This window comes from Perna viridis, chromosome 1 (genome assembly GCF_037379345.1).
Source record: "Perna viridis isolate PV_CMFRI_1.1 ecotype Kerala chromosome 1, ASM3737934v1, whole genome shotgun sequence".
NCBI lineage: Eukaryota > Metazoa > Mollusca > Bivalvia > Mytilida > Mytilidae > Perna > Perna viridis.
In genome coordinates, this window is record NC_142445.1 from 1001777 (window position 1) to 1024838 (window position 23062).

At 33.5% G+C, this 23062-nt stretch overlaps 1 protein-coding gene across 1 annotated transcript in view; it reads right to left on the reverse strand.

The window, feature by feature from the left end:
- Positions 1-23062, reverse strand: part of LOC148626777 (ectopic P granules protein 5 homolog) — an 83939-nt gene that overhangs the window by 13481 nt on the left and 47396 nt on the right. Inside the window, exons 23-39 of the mRNA XM_088588248.1 lie at positions 22060-22226; positions 21063-21193; positions 20437-20518; positions 14210-14333; positions 12667-12802; positions 11368-11539; positions 9913-10003; positions 9562-9639; positions 9038-9180; positions 8431-8599; positions 6807-7001; positions 6301-6432; positions 6015-6096; positions 5490-5611; positions 4593-4785; positions 2697-2867; positions 2229-2404 (exon numbers count right to left, since the gene is read on the reverse strand). Coding sequence (XP_088444374.1) covers positions 2229-2404; positions 2697-2867; positions 4593-4785; positions 5490-5611; positions 6015-6096; positions 6301-6432; positions 6807-7001; positions 8431-8599; positions 9038-9180; positions 9562-9639; positions 9913-10003; positions 11368-11539; positions 12667-12802; positions 14210-14333; positions 20437-20518; positions 21063-21193; positions 22060-22226 — 2364 coding nt within the window. The remainder of the gene's footprint in view (positions 1-2228; positions 2405-2696; positions 2868-4592; positions 4786-5489; positions 5612-6014; positions 6097-6300; positions 6433-6806; positions 7002-8430; positions 8600-9037; positions 9181-9561; positions 9640-9912; positions 10004-11367; positions 11540-12666; positions 12803-14209; positions 14334-20436; positions 20519-21062; positions 21194-22059; positions 22227-23062) is intronic.

Consider the following 23062-nt stretch of genomic DNA (forward strand, 5'->3'; position numbering starts at 1 on the left):
GTTATTATGTAGGGTCTGTTGGTTGTGGTTGAAATGTAGGGTCTGTTGGCTGTGTTTATTATGTAAGGTCTGTTGGTTGTGGTTATTATGTAGGATCTGTTGGTTGTGGTTGATATGTAGTGTCTGTTGGTTGTGGTTGATATGTAGGGTCTGTTGGCTGTTGTTATTATGTAGGGTCCGTTGGTTGTGGTTAATATTTAGGGTCTATTAGTTGTGGCTGATAAGTAGGGTCTGTTGGCTGTGGTTGATATATAGGGTCTGTTGGTTGTGGTTGAAATGTAGGGTCTGTTGGTTGTGGTTGATATGTAGGGTCTGCTAGTTGTGGTTGATATATAGGGTCTGTTGGTTGTGGTTGAAATGTAGTGTCTGTTGGTTGTCGTTGATATGTAAGGTCTACTGGTTGTAGTTGATAAGTAGGGTCTGTTGGTTGTGGTTGATATATACGGTCATTTGGTTGTGGTTGATATGCATTGTCTATTGGTTGTGGTTGAAATGTAGGCTCTGTTGGTTGTAGTTGATATGTAGGGTCGGTTGGTTCTGATTATTATGTAGGGTCTGTTGGTTGTGGTTGATATGTACGGTCTTTTGGTTGTGGTTGAAATGTAGGGTCTGTTGGTTGTGGTTGATATGTAGGCTCTGTTTGCTGTGGTTATTATGTTGGGTCCGTTGGTTGTGGTTGAAATGAAGGGTCTGTTGGTTGAGGTTAATATTTAGGTTCTATTAATTGTGGCTGATAAGTAGGGTCTATTGGCTGTGGTTGAAATGTAGGGACTGTTGGTTGTGGTTTTTATGTAGGGTTTGTTGGTTGTGGTTGAAATGTAGGGTCTGCTGGTAGTGGTTGATATGTAAGGTCTTCTTGTTGTGGTTGATATATAGGGTCTGTTGGTTGTGATTATTATGTAAGGTGTTTTGGTTGTGGTTGATATGTAGGGTCTGTTGGTTGTGGTTGATATTGGGTCTGTTGGTTGTGGTTGAAATGTAGTGTCTGTTGGTTGTCGTTGATATGTAAGGTCTACTGGTTGTAGTTGATAAGTAGGGTCTGTTGGTTGTGGTTTATATATACGGTCATTTGGTTGTGGTTGATATGCATTGTCTATTGGTTGTGGTTGAAATGTAGGGTCTGTTGGTTGTAGTTGATATGTAGGGTCGGTTGGTTCTGATTATTATGTAAGGTCTGTTGGTTGTGGTTGAAATGTAGGGTCTGTTGGTTATGGTTGAAATGTAGGGTCTGTTGGTTGTGGTTATTATGTAGGGACTGTTGGTTGTGATTATTATGTAGGGTCTGTTGGTTGTGGTTGATATATAGGCTCTGTTCGCTGTGGTTATTATGTAGGGCCCATTGGTTGTGGTTGAAATGAAGGGTCTGTTGGTTGTGGTTAATATTTAGGGTCTATCAATTGTGGCTGATAAGTAGGGTCTATTGGCTGTGGTTGAAATGTAGGGTTTGTTGGTTGTGGTTGAAATGTAGGGTCTGTTGGTTGTGGTTAATATGTAGGATCTTCTGGTTGTGGTTGATATATAGGGTCTGTTGGTTGTGGTTGATATGTAAGGTCTACTGGTTGTAGTTGATATGTAGGTACTGTTGGTTGTGGTTGATATGTACGGTCATTTGGTTGTGGTTGATATGCAGGGTCTATTGGTTGTGGTTATTATGTAGGATCTGTTGGTTGTGATTATTATGTAAGGTCTGTTGGTTGTGATTGAAATGTAGGGTCTGTTGGTTGTGGTTGATATGTAGGGTCTGCTGGTTGTGGCTGATATATAGGGTCTGTTGGTTGTGGTTGAAATGTAGGGACTGTTGGTTGTGATTATTATGTAGGGTCTGTTGGTTGTGTTATTATGTAGGGTCTGTTGGTTGTGGTTGATATGTAGGGTCTATTGGTTGTGGTTGATATGTAGGGTCTGTTGGCTGTGGTTATTATGTAGGGTTTATTGGTTGTGGTTGAAATGTAGGGTCTGTTGGTTGTGGTTGATATGTAGGGTCTGTTGGTTGTAGTTGATATATAGGGTCTGCTGGTTGTGGTTGAAATGTAGGGACTGTTGGTTGTGGTTTTTATGTAGGGTTTGTTGGTTGTGGTTGAAATGTAGGGTCTGTTGGTTACGGTAGAAATGTAGGGTCTGTTGGTTGTGGTTTAACACTTGTTCCTCTCTATTATTTACTTTCTTCTCCAACCCATTTAAAAATAACACAAACACAGCATTTATAAATACTACCTATACATTGTTACCTGAATCATAGACTGTAAGACAAATTGATCAGGTTTGAACTGTTTCCATGGTAACTGGGTAAGAACTGAGGTATACACATTAATGATGTGAGGTGGTGAGTGTTTATGACATAACACTCCAGCGTAATACATCCATACTTTACCTAATGTATTTGGTTGATATGATGGTATCAGTTCTATAAATAAAGGAATTCTATGTAATCTTAATTATACTACAATATAAGAGACTATATAGAGTCATTAATCTCCTTAGAGACATAACATGGTCCTAGTAAATGACTAGGTATTGCCCTGGTAGATCATTTTACTAGTTACATAAATATAACTTGACCTATATATATAAAGTTATTTAAGTTTATAAATAGATTATTATCATCTAAACAAACCAAATTTTAACACTGATTATTTATTTGCATTTGATTTCACTACATGTCAAATACCAATGGATGATCAATATAATGATAATACCTGCAAATACACAGTAAATTTTCTGAAAGACATCCACAGCAGACTCAAATAATTTTGTCCCTGTCTCCATGTCAGCTTGTATCCATGGCAACAATTGTTTAGCCTCTGTTTGAATTGTCTGTATCCATGGTGAATATGTCTGCACAAAGATCTGCCAAATCATGTCTAAAGCTGTGATTTTTGAAAGAAATAAAAAAAAATAGCAAAAATCATTGAAAAAGGGTAATAACTCAATTATGGCTTAATGGATTAAAACCAAAATTTGACCAGAGATAGATCTCATCATGCTCAACACTTTTACTTTGATGTCAAAATTTAGCTAAACCTAATGGTTTTGGAGATATATGTGAAAAACTACTGTCTGACCAATATGTTCTATTTTTGGTAGCGACAGCCATGTATCAAAACTCCCTACACCAGTTCTATGCAGGATTTCCCAAGGAACATTCATACCAAGTTTGGTTCTAATTAGTCAAGTCATTTCAGAGGAGAAGAGTGTTGTATAATTGTTAACGACGACGACAGATGACGACGGACCCCAAGTGGTGGCATTAGCTCACATGGCCATTGGCCAGGTAAGCTAAAAAAAACGCTGTTTTCATAATATTCTGTAGATATTATCGGCATTTATTCAATTGCAATGCTACAAAGTTATTTCATTGAATCAGCAAAATTCAGTAGAATTAGAACTGAACAAATTTGTCAGCTAATGCAGCTATAATAAAGATATACAATTATACTCAAATTATTATCCAGACATGAAGTGTCTATGGATGACAATCATACAACCATAATTTTTAGGGTCATATAAAAATTTACAAACACCGGGCAAATGAAAATTACACTAACAAAAACATATTCAGCTTCATTACACAGTATCAAGCATACCCCTGCATCCCCATGTTGGATACTCAAGTAAATTTGTTTTTAAGAGAAATACATGTAGAAGGACCCCATTAGAAAAGACATTAGAGTGCTTTTTCAGGCATTAGAAAAGATTGTAACAAAATAAAATTTAAAAAAAGATTTTTTAAAGTGATTTTTTATTTATCTTCTAACTAAATTCTGTTACTCAGAATAGTAGTTTCACGCTTCAGACTGTGATTTCTTTGAGTTTTAATTAATCCAATTTAAGTATTCTTGTAGCAGAACAAAACGTACACTTGATCTGTAACTTATTATGGTGAACTTATATTCCAAAAATCATGTCAATATCTGCAAGCGTTAGGAAAAAAGTCAGAAAAACAGTTATTTCTTTGAATTTAGCTAAGTTCAAGGCTCATAATTTCGGTAAAAATCATTGGAGCAAAATGAAACATACACTTGTCCTGTAACTAATCATGGTGAATTTATACACTAAAAGTCATGTCAATTTCTGCACGCGTTAAGAAAAAAAGTTCGGAAAATGATTATTATTGTGAATTTTGCTAAGTTCAAGGCCTGTAATTTCTGTAAAAATCAATGGAGTGGAACGAAACGTAAAGTTGACCTGTAAGTTATCATAGTGAACTTATACACTAAAAATCATGTCAATATCTGCAAGCTTTTAGAAAAAAAGTCCAGACAACTGTAATTTCTGTTAATTTTGCAAATTTCAAGGCCTGTAATTTCGGTAAAAAACATTGAAGCAGAAGGAAATGTAAAGTTGACCTGTAACTTATCATCGTGAACTTATATACCAAAAATCATCTTCGTTGCATGGGTATAAATACTCCCATCTGAAACATACATGCACTAAATGTTGTACTACACAAATACAGCAATTCATGATATTTTTGTAAAATTAATCACTTTTAAATGTATTTTTCATTTTCATATTAATCTTATTTCATGAAAACCCAATGATCTTTATAATTCATTCATCTACATGACCACTGGTTACATCTTCACACCTACCGTTCACTGGATTCATATCTGCAATTAAAGGCTGTACTTTCTCTATAAGACACAGTAATAAATCTCGAATCAGGTCCCTGATGAGGTCAATGTAGCGTGACAGACAGGGATACAGTCCAAATGAACTGATATCAGGTACTAACAGACGATTCTGCAGGAAAAAGTCTCCTAATTGGTGAAGGACTCCTCTTATCTACAAATTATTCAGTAAAAAAATGATTTATTGATACGTAGGTATCCACACATCATCAGATAAACTTTAATTCTAGAATGTGATTTTTTTTTTAAAGAGCTAAGATGAACTATGTATTTATTTTCCATGGAATCGAAAATCAAACTATTTATAAGAAATTATTCTGCTAAATTTGAATGATAAACTGAAATGAGATAGAAATAATGAGTTGAAAGTTGGCTCACAAGTTTATAAATAAACTAGCTCCCTGAAAGTTGGCTAACTAGTGCATAGAGCCTTGGCTCACCTGTTCCATAGACAATCTCTACTCACAATTATTCCATAAAAAGGCTATACTCACTTACAATTGACTCCCCTTTTTTTTTTCAGATAAAATTCTACTCACTGAGAGTTGGCTCACCTATTCTATAGATATTGTCTACTCACTGAGAGTTGGCTCATTGGTTCTATTGGTAAGCTTTACTCTTTGAGAGTGTGTTCACTTAAGCTATAGATGTAGTATATGCAATAAGAGTAGGCTTCTCACTGAGAACGCGAATTTATTATATAGATGAACTCCACTCATTGAAGGTTGGATCACCTTTTCTATAGATGATATCTACTTAATGAGAGTTGACTCTCATGTTCTGTCAAATGAACTCAACTCACTGAGACTTGGCTCACTTGTTCTTTGGATAAAACCTACTCACTGAGATTTGACTTACCTGTTCTATTGATAACACTGTCAATCTCTGTGTTTCATTACTACTAGTTTCTTTGTTTACTTCAAAAACACAATAGTTCAAAATCTCCCAACATTTTTCATGCATAGCCTGGTCAATAGAACCTACAAATAAATGTCTATGTTCAAATTATAATAAATAATACAAGTACCCCATATACAAGCTTCCAGCGATAACTGTAAATAATACAAGTACCCCATGTACAAGCTTCCAATGATAACTGTTCACAGTCATAGATCTTTCATCTTATACAGTTATCTGTTAAAAAATAATTACTTTTCTTTCCATGCCATTGGTATTCAGTCACAATATTTCTTTCATATCAAGACAAAAATATGTATTTAGGTAAAGTCCTTTTTGACTCAAACAATATCTTTATTCAGGTAAATTCCTTTTAGACAGCTCACATTATTTTGCATTACAAACACAAAGCTAGAGTCATAAACCATAACAGAATTAAACAAGAAATCTGAAATTTAAACACCTTTATCTTATGATTATATTCACCTTTGAGCACAAGACTAAGGACATCTGTCAGGTTCTGTGGGAATTTATAGTTAAGCAATGACTTCAAATGACTGCAATATAGCTGTAATAAGAGGAGTATACTGGTAACTGATGTTCACTAAAACATAAACATATGTTTTCTACACTAGCACATGTATTTCAAATAAATTCTTGTTTTATCTTAATCTTATAATTACAAACTCTTGACTCAAAAAGGTAGCAAACAACCTAAAAAATATGATCTTAGCCTACAATGTGACTTGTTTAGCCATCCATTACTACTTACAGCAAAAACCATACTATGAGGTTTATCAGGGTCTATCCCACAACTATAGAGGGCTATACCTAAAACATCTATCAACCGTTTTATCTCCATGTGGCCAGGGTTCATTTTAGAAAGCCATAGTGGTATGTCAAACTAAAATGTAAATTTATAGCAATGTAGAAAATAGGTGTACCTGGTCAAGTTTATTCAGAAAGTTGCATCTGGTCTGATAATTCAATAATTCTATTCAGGAATATTAATCTATTGTCTAATATCTGCAAAAGGAGATAATCAACTGACAGATTTTATACCTGAACACATTGAAGTGGAAACTTCTCCTAAACTAGAGGAAGATATAAAGAAAAATAAATAAGGGGAGATAATTTGAACTCTATCAGTATTGCAAGCCAGCTAGCTTTCTAACTCATATTTTTTGTCCTCATTTTTACAGGTTGAAACAGAAGTCAATACACTATACACTGTTTTCAGTTAAACTACTTCAAGATAATACAACAAGTAGATCATACCTTGGTCAAAAGAACAAACACTAAATCAGGGTTATCTCTCTTGAGAATCTGTACTAATTTCTCATACATAGTAACATACACTCTGGGGCTGTTCAGTGGTATGAAGTGAGGGGATATTAATCCAGCTATTCTGGAAGAATCTAAAGAAAACTGCAGGATATTCTCTGTTTGTGCTGGGTCAATCTGTACGAATTCCTGGAAAATAAAGTTATGTATCATGTAAGAAAAAATTCTTACCATTTGACCAATTTTAATCATGAAACTCATAAAAACAAAAAAAGTATTTTAGTGAACAGATTGTTATAAGACTGAAGTTCAACAGAAATAAATCTCCGTAAATAAACTATATGTCTTAAGTTTGAAAAAAACATTTTTTTTTTAATTAAGCTGAATTGTTGACCAACAAGGAAAAATGGAGAATTACTGTGAGCAAGTACCCTTGCTTCACTTCAAAACATGTCACATTCTTATATTGGACTATTTCCCCTTGCAGTCATCTCAAAATAATTTTTTTTCTTTGCTGAAATTAACAAAGAATACTAAATGTCCATATAAAATGTCATTAAAGTCCATTCACTATTTTTAGAGGAGTTGTGTTTACAAGATTAGATGTGTCTTTAAAAACCCTTAAGTTGAATTATCTCCCCTTGCAGGTATTGAACAATAAATATCTTTCTCTATGTATCCATATAAAAAATGTCTAACCTTACTCTAAAGATCAGTTAAGCATTTTAGGAGGAGTTATGTTTATGAAATGTTGATATGTAAAACCCTTAAATTAGATTATCTCCACTAGCACAGATCAAACATATTTTCCTCCTTTACACCTAATTTCTAATATATAAAGTCTCATCAAAATATGTCAGGTAGTTAAAAAGAATTATGAGATGAAAATATGTAAAATCCCTGAATTATATTCTTTAATTGCTCAATAGTGGTTTCTAGCACTACATTAGGAAAATAGTGGTTTCTAGCACTACATCAGGAAAATAGTGGTTTCTAGCACTACATCAGTTTGTTTGTTTGTTTGTTTGTTGGGGTTTAACGTCCGAGCAGCAATATTTCAGCTATATTCAGACGATGAACATGAAATGGATGATAAAATGAACATGAAATGAAAAAAAAAAAAAAAAGGATGGGACACAAGGATAATAGGGTCGACAAATTTTGATTGCCACTGGAAAAAGGGGGGATGGGTAAGGTCGGGCAATTTAGCCTCCTGTGGCGGAGCGCAAAGGTTCCTACTCCTATCGAATACCACAGCTGGGTTCTTTAACGTGCAAGGAACGTGGCATCTTTCCCAACACGGTGCACCACTATGGTTTGCGGTCAGGTTTTCCGTATTATAGCCCGACAACCCCAGCATGTAACATGCCAGGGGTACCCCATTCCACCACCTGGGGCACACATCCCAGTTGCTCTGTGGGCAGAGCGCCTAGCCCCCGGCTAGGTTTCTGAGCACTATTTAGTCGCCTTATACGACAAGCTTAGCGCTGCTGCAGGCCTATTCTTTTAACACCTGGACCTGCACGGGGCGCACTACATCAGGAAAATAAAGTAAGTCCTTGGCAAACAGGAAACTGACCACCTCCCAAAGCTGCCCCCTCTCCCAATAATTACTCACCCTCCCTATAAGATCTAAACAGGAGGAGAAGAATTGTCTTGAGGGTGGGTAAAATTGTATTTCATCACTGATTGACTCAGCAAGGTGGTAAAACAAGGTACAAGCTGTTTCGTTATATTTGGAAAGCTTTAAATCATCTGTAGAACTTCGAAACAGCTTTACAAGGATTCTGAAATAAAATAAAGATACATTTAAATACCTGTATTACTAAAACGAAAACCCGGAGAATCAATGAATATCTCTTATCTATAAACTTCTATTAGATGTTGTCATATGACATGAAACTAGAAATCCGTGGCCCAACACCCCAACTCTAGTGAATGGTAAAAATATAACCGGAGTTTTCAAACAGAAACTTCTTGTAACACAACACACTATAGCAAAGCTTGTGTCAAAATTTCATATAAATGCTGATACAATTTTTTTGTAAAATAAAACCACATGGTAAAAATGTAAATAAAATCAACAAACAAGTAAGTTTTGTTGCTTATATCAGACAGACAGACAGACAGCAAAGCAGTTTATGTTGCAGCATAAACTGACCCAAATTCATTTATATCTAATAATCTAACCAGCAATTGAAAACAGTCAGTAATAAGAAACCTACGTGAGAGCATTTTCTACATGAACAACAGCTACACATATATTAAGGGGAGGTGGGTTCTGTCCTTCTATCAATAATTGCTTGTATTCAGCTCTGTTCTCATCAATTTGTCTCTGTATGTTCTCATCTCTGGCTTTCTCTCTAATCTGTAAAACAGATAAAAAAGGGAAAACCTATTCAATCTGTAAAATAGATTATAACAGATAGCACATATCACAGACAAACATTATTACTCAGTCTAAAGGACTAGCATGGGATGTCAAAAACCTAGATCAAATTATAACTAGCAATTCATCAAATATAGAGTAGCTAAGCATAAAATTTGTTAAAAAAAAAAGGATAACATTTTGACAGAAATTAAAAATTTTTATTTTGGGTTGATTTTCACAAAGAGATTACAAATTTTTTGTAAGAAGATATGTTAAAAGGTTGATTTTGATAACACCAGAATTATTTCAATTCCGATTTATATCATACTTGACCAACAGAAACATTAGTAAACATGGTGGATGTGTTATCCTACTTACATTAACATTTATCACAGCAGGATTAGAACATTTGTGAAGAGGGTTAATATGACTCTTACATTCAGCCGTCACTTTGACCTATAAATGTAATAGTAGAGTGTAATGTTTCCTTCATTATAACCAAGTATGTACTTCACTTACTTTCTATCACACACATTAAATCTATAGATAAGTTGTCACATGTTTTCTAACCAAGAGATATTTTGAGTTCCTGTGTATTGTTCTTTGTAATGTACTTGGAGTCATGTTTTTAGTGTCCCCTTTATTAACTGCCTCAAGTAATTGTTGTCAATTAAAATTCAATTTTTTAAACATTGTTCATCTTTTCTTACAAAGCCATAATTTGTGAACCTGTTTTTGATTGTTGTAATGTAACTTAGGTAATAATACACAGAAATCATCATCTACTGCCACCTGGTGGTTACTTCTACTGTGGAAAGACCTATAAATAAACAATAAAACAATTACAACTGTGAAAGTACTACTGTTCGTGGGGGTACCAATTTACATGGTTTTCTTTGGTGGGCCAAACTACAAAATTTGGTTCCCAACAAAAAGGAGATTTCCATAGATGTGTTAAGGATCCACGAACTTGTGTTTCTTCCCTTATCCATGAAAATTGGTATCCACGAATTAAAGTTCTTTCACAGTATCAACAAATGTCAAAAGAAATAGAAATATGTAAAACTACGGATATTTATAAAAAAAAAAAAAAAAAAAAACTTCAAAGCTTTCATTCTATATTTTTTAGATAAAAATAAACATCCCTGAAACTTTTAATCTGTAAAAACTATATAGAAGTGGTGTTATTACAATTATAACATAACAGCTACTGTATTCTTCTGTGTATTCTACAACTTTTTCTCAGTTTCTGAACATAAAACTAATTTCTGTATGCTAAGATTCATACATTATTTGGAATATGAAAAATACCATTTGAACATTTCAGAAAGTACACTGATATTTCAACAAAATAAAAGGTCTAAAACTAGTGTAAGTGAACATAGTCTTCATTAAAATAAATACTGGTTGCTATAATGAGAAAACTTCATCTTCAATTCATTTGACAAGAAAACTTCATTCTAAACAAAAAATAATATAAAAGCTCAAGTTAGAAAGCTTTATTTAAAGTCAGTCCATGTAAATAATTGTGAGCAAAGCTCACTTGGTTATACCCCCACTACCCTCCCCAGAAACCAAATAGGAAACCCCATAAGTAAATTAAAGCATTCAAATGGAAAAACAAAATAGGAGGTGCACAATGGCATCATGTGATAAAGAATTTGTGAAAGTATCTTCAATTTCAGAGCAGTTGCAGGTTAGATGAGGTTTCCCCATGGTGGACCAATTACAAAGTCCATGCCTTGAATCAGGAAACCCCAAAAGTCACTCAGATGGAAAAACAAAATAAAAGGGCCAACATGGCATCATGTAATAAAGTATCTTTAAAAAATCATCATATTTCAATCAGTGGTTTCAGATGAGATGTGGATTAGAAGATACCATGATCATTATATACCATGGTTATCAAGCAGAGGGTATAAAAAATGCTTTCCATCAGAAGATAATAGGCAGTCAATTTTCCTTAAGAAATTATAGACCTCTTTACTGCTTTTACTGCTTTATCATAGACCTCTTTACTGCTTTATCATAGACCTCTTTACTGCTTTATCACTGACCTTTTTACTGCTTTATCATATACCTCTTTACTGCTTTATCATTGACCTTTTTACTGCTTTATCATATACCTCTTTACTGCTGGTCATGAACAGGGGACTTAACTAATTGCAATTGGGAATTACTTACTTGGCATAGTCCCTTACAACATTCAGATCAGATTTAAGCACATGAAGAACACTGGCTTTGTCTTCTAATATACTCAAAGTGATGTCAGGAACAGGAGATTTAACTGATTGTAAGGGAGGTAATTCACAAGGTAGCTCTGATTTCTTTAAGGCCAATATAATTCCTTCTGCACCTGAAAAAAAATAGTGCAGAATAAAATGATAAAAAAAAAAACATCCTTTTAATATTTTACATACACTCCTTGAAACATTCACGTTTCCCATTTTAGCATTCATGCATCGTTTATCGTGCATTTACACATTGTTTTGCATTCGTTTAAACACACGATAAATGCACACTAGGAGTGTAAGTTTAAACACACAATACAAGCGTTTATTTAAACACATGCTGGGACCGTTCGTTTAAACGCACGATAGGAGCGTTAGTTTAAATGCACAATACAAGCGTTCGTTTATTTTTGTAATTTGATTATTTCCTTGATTCAACTGTTATTTTGATATTATTTGATATTATTAATTCATATATTTTCATTAATTCAATTTTCTATATTCTTTTTCATCATTATTTGTTAATATTATTATTTTTCACCTTTCATCTATCACGCGTATAAACGCACGCTGTGAGTGTTCGTTTATCATGTGTTTAGACGCACTCTGGGAGCGTTCGTTTATTGTCCGTTTAAATGCACAATAAGAGCATTCATTTAAACCCACGATAGAAGCATTCGTGCGTTTTTAGAGTGTTTAGCATGCGTTTAGGTATCGTGCGTGTGGGAAACCTAAACATCTCAAAGAGTGTATAAATTAATATCAATTGTTAACCATTTGTTTTAAAGAAATTCACCTGTTTGTATTGTCTATATAATGTGTGTGTGACTTCTGAAGTTGACATCTTACATACACTGTTTCTGTTGTCTATATGATGTGTGTATGACCTCTGAGGTTGACCTATTACATACAATGTTTTTTGTTGTCTGTATGATGTGTGTATGACCCTTGAGCTTAACTTTTATATACCACATTTTGTGTAGCCTATATGATGTATGTATGACCTTTGAGGTGACCTGTTACATACCCTGTTCTGTGTTGTCTATATGTGTGTATGACCTTTGAGGTTGACCTGTTACATACCCCGTTTTGTGTTGTCTATATGATGTGTGTATGACCTCTGAGGTGACCTGTTACATACCCCGTTTTGTGTTGTCTATATGATGTGTGTATGACCTCTGAGGTTGACCTGTTACATACCCTGTTTTGTGTTGTCTATATAATATGACTTCTGAGGTGACCTGTTACATACCCTGTTTTCTGTTGTCTGTATGATGTGTGTATGACCTCCGAGGTGACCCTGTCATATCAGAGTGGTACCATTCACTAGCAGACTGGGACAGTTCGTATATCAATCTGTCTGTATCTATATATTCAAACCACAAATCCTACAAAAAATTATGTCAAAACATGAATTATTTCTATCATACATACAAAGTAACAAAAACAAATGAGCAACTCGGACTCAACTGAGAAGACTGAAAAACAAAGGCTCCCAGGAGTCTGAATCACTCACATGGTTAAACTTAGTCTTTTAAGGTCAATAAATTTAACAAGGAGTTGTCCAACATTTTTGACTCAAGAAGACTTTGGTAGTACTATCATAAGGATCATTTCAGTGATAAAAGTTTCTCTCTATCTATTATAGTTTTGAAGATATTGGCTGAAAACTGTAAATAAAAATGTCATTTTTCATCTTTCAAGGGCAATAACTCTTACAAGGAGTCACCTGACAATTTTGATCCCTGAAGACCTTTGAAGGCCTTATAATAAGGGTCATTTCAGCGGTTTTGGAGATATATGCAAAAATCTACTGTCTGACCCCTGTTCTAATTTTAGTAATGGCGGCCATGTTTTTCGGACAGATCAAAAATCCCCACATCAGTTCTATGCACAATATCCCAAGGAACATTCATACCTAGTTTGGTTCCAATTGGACAAGTAGTGTCAGAGGAGAAGATTTTGAAAGAAATAACATTAAAAATAGCAAAAAAAAACGTCAAAAAGGGGCAATAACTTTAACATGGCTTAACAGATTAAAATGAAAATTTGACCACAAATAAATCTCATCATGTTGAACACTTTTACCCAGTCAAAAGTTGGACAAAACCTATCAGTTTTGGAGATATATGCAAAAAACTACTGTCTAACCCCTACGTTCTATTTATAGTAAAGGCGGCCATGTTTTTCGACGGTTCAAAAATCCCCACATCAGTTCTATGCAGAATACCGCAAAAAACATTCAAAGATTGGTTCCAATTGGTCAAGTAGTGTCAGAGGTGAAGAGTTTTGAAAAATTGTAAACGACAACAGACGACAACAGATGCCAAGTGATGGCAATAGCTCACATGGCCTTCAGCCAGGTGAGCTAAAAAGAATTGAATACACCATAATAATAAACATCTCACCAAAAACTTTAGTTATTTCTTTGCATTATCAAAAATATCAGTCATTATAATACAAAAAAAAACAAAAAACAAAAACAAAAAAATATCAGTTATTATAAAACAAAAAAAAAACAAAAATTCAGTCATTATAATACAAAAAAAAAATGCTTACCTACCCTACCTATTTTTTGAGACTATGAAACCAGAACAAAACAATTTTTTAAGCCTTAGACAGAGAAGTACTTAATGCTTGTTAAATGCACATCAAAAGCTTTCAAAAATTAAGAAAGTTAACTTATGGATATAATTTGATAATGTAATTTATTTTTAATGAATGAAGTGGAAAATATATATTTTAAAAGAAAAAACTTTTAAAAACATGAACCAGTTGATGTGTACCATACATACTGTGTTATTCTGGAACATCTGAACCAATTTACCAGTCTCATATTGTACTGGTAATGCAGGTATATAAAGCTTGGCATCATGGAGAAATGGTTCATCTATCCATAGCTGATACATCTGGTACAGCCTGATAAATGATATCACATTTAAACAAACAACATGCAATACACAAATTTTGACAAACTAATGGTGTCATGTCTAATTTAACAATGGCCAATACACAAATGTTGACAAATTAATGGTGTCATTTCTTACTTAACAATGGCTAATCCACAAATTTTGACAAATTAATTGTGTCAAGTCAAAATAAACAATGGCTAACACACAAAAGTTGAAAATGTAATAGTGTCAAGTCATTTTGGATTGTCTCCCTTGACGGTAATGGTCGCATGTTTTTATCACTGTGTAAACCCAACATGTTTTAGTTACAAAACTCGAAACTGCTGGAGTATAATGGACATATAACGGAGAATAAGTAACCAGTAACCACTTAATTTAATGTAACTATGTTTATGTCAGTCAGACTTTGCTGTGCATATAGTATTTAAATGTTCATATGAGTCGAGTGCCCAAAAACCTTCTTTCTGATCAATAGTCGAGTGCGCCAGACATATATATATATATATATATACTTATTTCTCTTGAACTTATGTCAACGAATTCAGAAGCATGCAAGAAAAAGCGCCGCCATTCGTCTGAACCCTCACCTGATTTAGCTTTGAGTAGCATAAAACCACTGCAAAAAATTTATTTTGTGATTGATGAACTAGAGCAACATAGCCATAAAAGTTGTATACAAATTAGTGGGGTTCCACATACCCAAGATGAAGATACTACCAAACTTGTCTGCGATGTAGCTACTAAAGTAAATGTGAATCTAGATCCCAGTGACATTAGCGTGTCTCACCGGGTACCAACCAAAAAGGGTCCTAAACAAATTATTGCACACTTTACCCATGCAAAGAAACGAGCTGAGCTTTTACGTGCTTCACAAAATATCAAGGTAGTAGATGAACTGAAAGGCGTCAACATTAGCCAAGACCTGACAAAACTAAGAGCGAAACTTGCATATCTTGCTCGGAACACCGTCCGATCGGGAAAAATCAATAAGATCTCAGTCCAGGACAGAAAAATCTTTATAACGGACATAAAAGACAAAAAACATGTCGTTACAAATGAAGCAGAATTTCAAGCCATCTTCTCAGATTCAACCAACGAAAACATGTTCCCTTCCGTGAATCTACCTGAAAACATCATAAAAAAAGTTGTCTTCACAACTGATGGCTAACATTCCACACTCCACTCAGATAATGCAACTAGGTTTTCTTGTCGTTCTCCGTCAAACCCTCTTCAAACTCATATGATGTCACAGTACCCACAACAATTTCAGCAAACTTCAAAGTATGGTGGTGAGGGTGGCATGATGTACCCGATGACGATGTCCCATCCAATATTCAGCTAGCCTCTTTTTTCATTGATGAATTGTGCTTAATAAAATGTTCTAAATATATATGAGTAGAATTAGTCTTAACATTTGTATTATATTTTTCATTTAAAAATATATCCAGTAATTTTGTATGATGTAATGAATGCACTTAAATGATGGGGAGACACCAAGTACACTCTTATATTACTCAATGATTCCGGCCTGTTCTCAATCCAGCTGACTTTTCCAAATCCTCATCTTTATTCATTCTTTTTTACTTTAGCCAAATTTGCCCCTATTATTATTATTATAAATATGACCTTTTTTTGTTTTAAATTCTTAAATTTCGAACTAATAATATGTCACTCCCTCAAACACACTTGAAATATGCATTTTTTACTATGACTTCCTCATTTCGTTGATGTTTATGTCTAAATCATAAATATCTTGTAAACATATTTATGACATGGTATGGCATTGTTGCACTTCATGATGTGATTTTTGAAAAAATGACCATTTTTATAGGAATATGTAACACAAACTAAACTTGTGAATTGCTATATTTCATTCATCTTATGGAAAAAGACAATACTTATAGCCGAGAGTGAATATAACTGACTTGATTCACCTCGTAACCTTCCATTTATATGTAATTCTCTTGCCATTAATTTTAAAACACAATATGATCGATCATGCTTTAAATAATGATTGGACATAATCGATCAGAAAAATCCAATATTTTGAATATCAAATGGAAAATACTCACTGGAGTTATCCATCTTTGCTTGACGATTTAAGCAATACGTATTTCCTTAAAAACATAATTATCACGGCATAGTGAGTTGTTTCTTCTACTTGTGGGATGTTATTTGTGCATAGTGCACTTGTACATAGTGGGATACTTTGGTTTTTGTTAATGTTGATGTGTTACACAGCGTTTGATGACCAATTTTCATTTTTTCATGACCAACTGCATTTTATGAGACATTTTCACTTTAATGCTTTTTACAACTATTTAGTAACGTTCGAAACAGTTAAAAGTCCAAGATTGGCACGGTACTTCCTTTTTGATAGTGCAATCATATGATGTATATATCTATTATTGAGTATTGTGCCAAGGTGGGACTGTTTTACCACGGAGTCACACACAGACCAAAACGTAAGTCTACTATTTGAAGATGTACTTTTTGTCAATCTTATTACAACACTAGGATCATACGCTGTTTTACTCATCCTTTTGAAAACTCATGTATTGTTTCCATCTAGAAGTGTACTTACTATTAATGTTTCCAATGATGCAATATAAGAAAACTCATACTCTGTGAATGCAAATAGAGATACTTGTTCATTGTCTAATCATTTTTGTATTATATTGTTGTACAATGTTATAATTTTTTGGTTGTCTATTGTTCTGTTGCTATCTGGTGATATTGAGTCAAATCCTGGACCAAGCTGCGATACATCAGACACGACCTTGACATCTACCAGGGATGATACTATTGATGATTTCCGAGATTATATGCAAGCTTTACTGACCTTCGTTCATTTGAACATTCAAAGCTTAGTTCTGGAGCTTGGCATCGTCAATATAGAACTGCGTAATATTGATATTGTCTGTCTCAGTGAAACATGGCTTAGTTCTAATCGATAACAACATTCTTTTAAATGGTTTTCATCCTCCGTTCAGAAATGACCATGTTGGTAGACGGGGTGGGGGTGTAGCGATATATGTAAAAGACAACTGAATCACTATGAGGCAAGATTTATTTGTTAGAGGTGTTGAGGACTTGTGGGTTGAGATAAACATAAAGGGGCATCAAAAAGTTTTATTTGGAGTCTTTTATAGACCTCCGGATTCTGGTGATCATATTTTTACTCTGATCGAGCATTCCATTGATCTTGCTGTTGACACAGCATTTGAAAACATTGTCATTTTAGGAGATTTCAATGAAGACTATCTTGAAGATAATAATGTGTGTATGAAAAATATAATAACGAGATATGACATGGTTCAATTTGTCAATGAACCTACCCACTTCACTGAGAACAATAGTTCGCGTTTAGATTTAGTCATAAAGAATCCGAAAAACTTGATTGGTCTCGTTCATGTCGGTAACTCCTTTTTTGATACAATGACTAGATACCATTGCCCAATTTATGGTATCATTAAATTTGCAAAACTGCAGCAGACGTGGTTCAAACGACAAGTCTGGTTATATGACCAATGCGATGCCAATATGTTTTGCGAAAAAATTGCATACTATTGACTGGGACAAGATTATTTCTGATGCACATAATAACTTAGATGTTCTTGTTCAATCATTTACTGATATTCTTATAAAATCTGCCATGGAAACTATTCCTAATAAGGAAATCACTGTTCGTAAATCAGATCCTCCATGGATAAACAACACTGTTCATTGCGCCATACGTAAACGTCGATTACACAAGAAGGCCAAGAAGTCGAATTCTCCTCAACATTGGGCTGCGTTCAGGCAATCTCGAAACTGAACTGCCAATCTGATTAGATTACATAAACAAAATTATATTGACAGTCTGGTTGAGAGGTTACGTACTAATACGTTAGACTTAAGGAAATGATGGGCAAGAGCTGCTCGTGTTGTCGGTTTTAAATCTCATGATCCTGATATCCCTCCGTTATAAATGAATAATGATATCATTATTAACGATTTAGATTAAGCTGGCACCTTTAATAACTTCTTTGCTTCACAATCAAATATAAACGATGACAATAAATCTGTACCGAATCTTGACTCTGTCCCAGATAGACAACTGAACTCCAAAACTATCACTGAAAATGATGTAAAAGATATCCTCCAAATAATTAATATTAATAAGGCTACTATGGAACTATGAATAAACACTTGGGTCTTACATATTCCAATAACGGTACCTGGAATACTCATTTAAATGGTATTTGTACGAAGGCATCTGTACATCTAAATTTGTTACGTCGTAGAGTTGATAGGCGTTCGCTTGAGACTATGTATTTTTCTTATATTCGTCCTATTCTTGAGTATACTGACGTTATATGGGACAATTGCTCTGAATATATGAAGGATCGCTTAGAACATATTAACCATGAGGCAGCATGTATTGTAACCGGTGCCACCAAGTTGACCAGTCCGAATACTCTTTTGCATTAGATGGAAGACATTAAGAGACAGACGGACAATCCACAAGCTTATTCTTTTCCATAAGATGGTCAACGATAATGCTCCAGCATATTTTTGTAATTTAGTCCCAGTCCCATTTGCTTATAGAACTCGCAACACCGACAATTTGGTCAATACACGTATGTGAATGAGTTACTATCATAACAGTTTTCTTCCCTCAACCATTAGACTATGGAATCAACTACCACTTTAAGTTAGACACTCCTCCATATATTGTTTTAAGAAATATCTGAGAAAAACTAGTCCGGTTCCAAAGTATTATTATGTTGGTAAGAGAATGGGTCAAATTTTTCATATGAGAATAAGAGCCCAAAGTAGCTGCTTAAACGAACATTTATATAAGAAAAATTTAGTCGACAATCCATCTTGAGTATGTAAACAAATTGAGACCTCTGAACACTTCTTTTTTGTATGTTCTAGATTTGACGAACAGACGTAGCATGCTTAATCGTCTGACATATCACCCTGTTACTATAGATAAATTATTATATGGTGATGCCTCTTTGTCAGATAATGAGAACTCTGAAAACTTTCTGGTCATACATGAGTTTATATTAAACTCAAAAAGGTTTGGTTTATATCATTGTCATTTCTTATATTTGGTCTTGTGGGTCTAAATACTTATATCACTATAGTATGTAATTAGTAGTTGGTCGTCTCTATTTTTTTTTTTTTTATTGTACTTATTATATTATCATTTTTGTGTCTATTACTGTATATTATATTACGAGAATCTATAAAAGTGGTGCGTCATTTGTTTTCCAATCCCCAATATGTTTATTATTATGTTAACATATCTTTAATAAAATACTGTTTACACAACAAATAAACAATGGCTAATAAACAAATGTTGACAAATTGATAGTGTCAAGTATAAATAAACAATGGCTAATAAACAAATGTTGACAAATTGATAGTGTCAAGTATAAATAAACAATGGCTAATAAACAAATGTTGACAAATTGATAGTGTCAAGTATAAATAAACAATGGCCAATAAACAAATGTTGACAAATTAATGGTGTCATGTCTATATTAACAATGGCCAATCCACAAATTTTGACAAATTAGTCACATCTATATTAACAATGGCCAATATTCAATGGTTATCAAAATAAACTGTGTCACGTCTAGATTTACAATGGCCAATATTCAAATGTTGACATATTAATGGTGTCAGGTCTAAATTAACAATTAACAAACAAATGTTGGCAAATTAATAGTGTCTCTCCTAAATTAACAATGGCCAATCCACAAAAGTTGACAAATTAATGGTCTCACATCTATATTAACAATGGCCAATACTCAAATGTTGACAAGTTAATGGTGTCATGTCTAAATTAATGATGGCTAATACACAAATGTCAAACTGAATCAGAAGTCTATTTTCAGACTAACTGCCTCACACAAAATAATTTTATCATTAGTTCTCTCTACAAAAATCTTTTCATTTAAATATTATTCTAATGGTATAGCATTATCATGTCCTAAATCATATTAGTTCAGAATAATTGTAGTAATGACTTTGGTCATAAAAGTTTTAGCTTACACTGCATTTAGTTCAATAAAGTTGTCCACTTATAAAGCTGTCCAAACATTCCAACATACCTTGCTAAATTAAGATGAAATTCTTTCTTTGGTACAAACTTGAAATCTTCAATATTACCATCCTGATCAACTGATCCAGAATCTATGTAAATATAACTATATTACAAATTCTACACCTTCACATCAGTATTTATAACTAACAAAAGTGTAAATGTTGTTCTTGTCCATAAAAACTTCCATGATGTTATGATGGATATAAAGACAAAACTAGTATACAGACTAAGTTATGAGCATCCTTTCCCAATTTATGTTTACAAAATGTCTTTCATTCTTTTGAACAAGAGTTTATAGAGAAGACGATGAATTAGCACTTACAAAATCTGTTCCTCAAACAATTGTATGGTAATTTTTACATGATAAATAAAGTAAGATTTTACTAAATAAAGTCATCCATGTACAAAACTTCATTCCATGATTGCACATTCTATTTAATTTTTGTGCTTTAAAAATGAAATTCTCAAGCTTTGTGATTATTAAGAAAAAAATTAAGTTTTTACATAAATTTATCATATTATAGTAAAAACTTAACCAAACTTAATATGCACATCTTCATATCTAGACAAGATATGTTTGCTAGTGCATGCTCATTGAGTATCCCCCCCCCCCTTGGAGGTAAAAGATTTTACCTGACACAGCAGCAGGATAATCCATGTGAAGATTTATGGCTTCATTCAATCTTTTCTTCATCTTCTTTAAGGTACCAGTGTGACCTGACACTTCAAACAATTTCTCTCCAACACTGGCTCTTTGTTGACTGCTGTAAATACAAAACAAGATTACTTTTTACCTATTATTCTTAGATATTACGTAAATCACTTAACTTATAAATAAGCATAAACATCTAATTTAAATTTAAATTTAAAATGCTAATGTAAACACTTTTAATGAAGTCATTTTTATTATACATGTATAAATAAGCTCAAATACAGTATTCTTTCTCAACAAATTAAAAGCAATATATTTGGTATCACAAATTATCTTTTTTTCTATTTCTTTCAAAAACTGATGATATACTTAAGTAGCAGTCTTTGTAAGAATCATGCAAAATCTGAAAAATGTGATACACCCCAAAAAAGGCTACATATTTTTATTTTTGTGATTAAGTTGTTTTATGGGTCTATAGTATGAAATGTGTAATTATTCATTCAAATCTGCTTGCTCTTAGAAGATAATCGACATTGAAAATACAGTAGATTCTATTGTATTTGAGCACCATTTACAGAATTATCTCCCTTAATTTTGACATCTACAGTGCATTCTATATAATTTATATCTCCTAAGAGCACAGGTTATATGAAAAACCACATGTTTATTTCTGTTTATTATGACATTTCAAACAAAATATCAAAAATAAAAATATGTAGGCTTTTTACCCATGAATCACATTGTGCATGATCCTTAGCTGGAATGCTACTTAAAAATAAAGTTATGTTACTAGACAGCTTAACTTGCTGGAGACATCTGTCTCCCTAAAAACAAATTTACGTAAGTTACTGGACAACTTATATAATTACCATGGTTGAGACACATTTCTCCCTAGAAACAAGTTAAGTTCTAGGTCAACTTACTTTGCTAGAAACACCTGTCTCCATAGAAACCAAGTAAAGTTACAAGTCAACTAACCTTGCTTGAGACACTTGTCTCCCTAGAAACAAGGTAAAGAACCTCTGATATATTGAAGGCATCATCGGATGATCTATGGGAATGTCTAGTATCATCTTGGCATATCGATATATTGTCAGACTGTTCAGTCCTGGAGCCTGTTCTAGTTTTAAACGACTGACACATTTCTGTAATGAAGTCAAGAGATTACAGTATTAACAAACAGCTTAAAATACAGAAAACATATAAGAGACTTAATACTGTAATGAAGTCTTTCACACGTATGGTTTTGTATGCTAGGTTTCAGACTAACCTTAAATGTTTAATGGTGTTTATTAGATGAATGTAGTGATCAAACTATCTCAGTTCAAATCTCTATGATTCTTTTCTTCTTATAATTGTTGAATTACAATAATCATTATGGTGGCCATGTTGACTTTTTCAGTATGATGTTGCAAAAATGGTGCTCTATTTTTGTCCCAAGTTTTGTATAATTCCATGGAGATTAAGATACCGAGTGAAAACATAAATAATTCAACCAACATGTGACCTTACAGAAAGGGAGAAACTTTCACAGAATGACCTTAAAGATAGGGAGAAACTGATACAGAATGACCTTAAAGAAAGGGAGAAACTAACACAGAATGACCTTACAGAAATGGACAAACTGTCACAGAATGACCTTAATGAAAGGGAGAAACTATCACAGAATGACCTTACAGAAAGAAGGAAACTGTAAGTAATTGTGAATCAAATTATTTTGGTTGATTCCATTTTCATGTCAGTTTTACAAGATAATGAGAGTATTGCACATATAGCAATACTGAGTCTCTAATCAGCTGAACAATAATATAACTCGATTAAAAATGATCTGACATACCGCTGTTTAGAATTTGAACTTCAAAAAGCAAGACATTCACAAAAATTTGAAGCCCTGTTATTTCATTAAAAGACAACAAAAAGTAAAAATAAAATACTTGAACTAGCACAAATTACCATTCATTCACAAAGCAAGACCATCTCA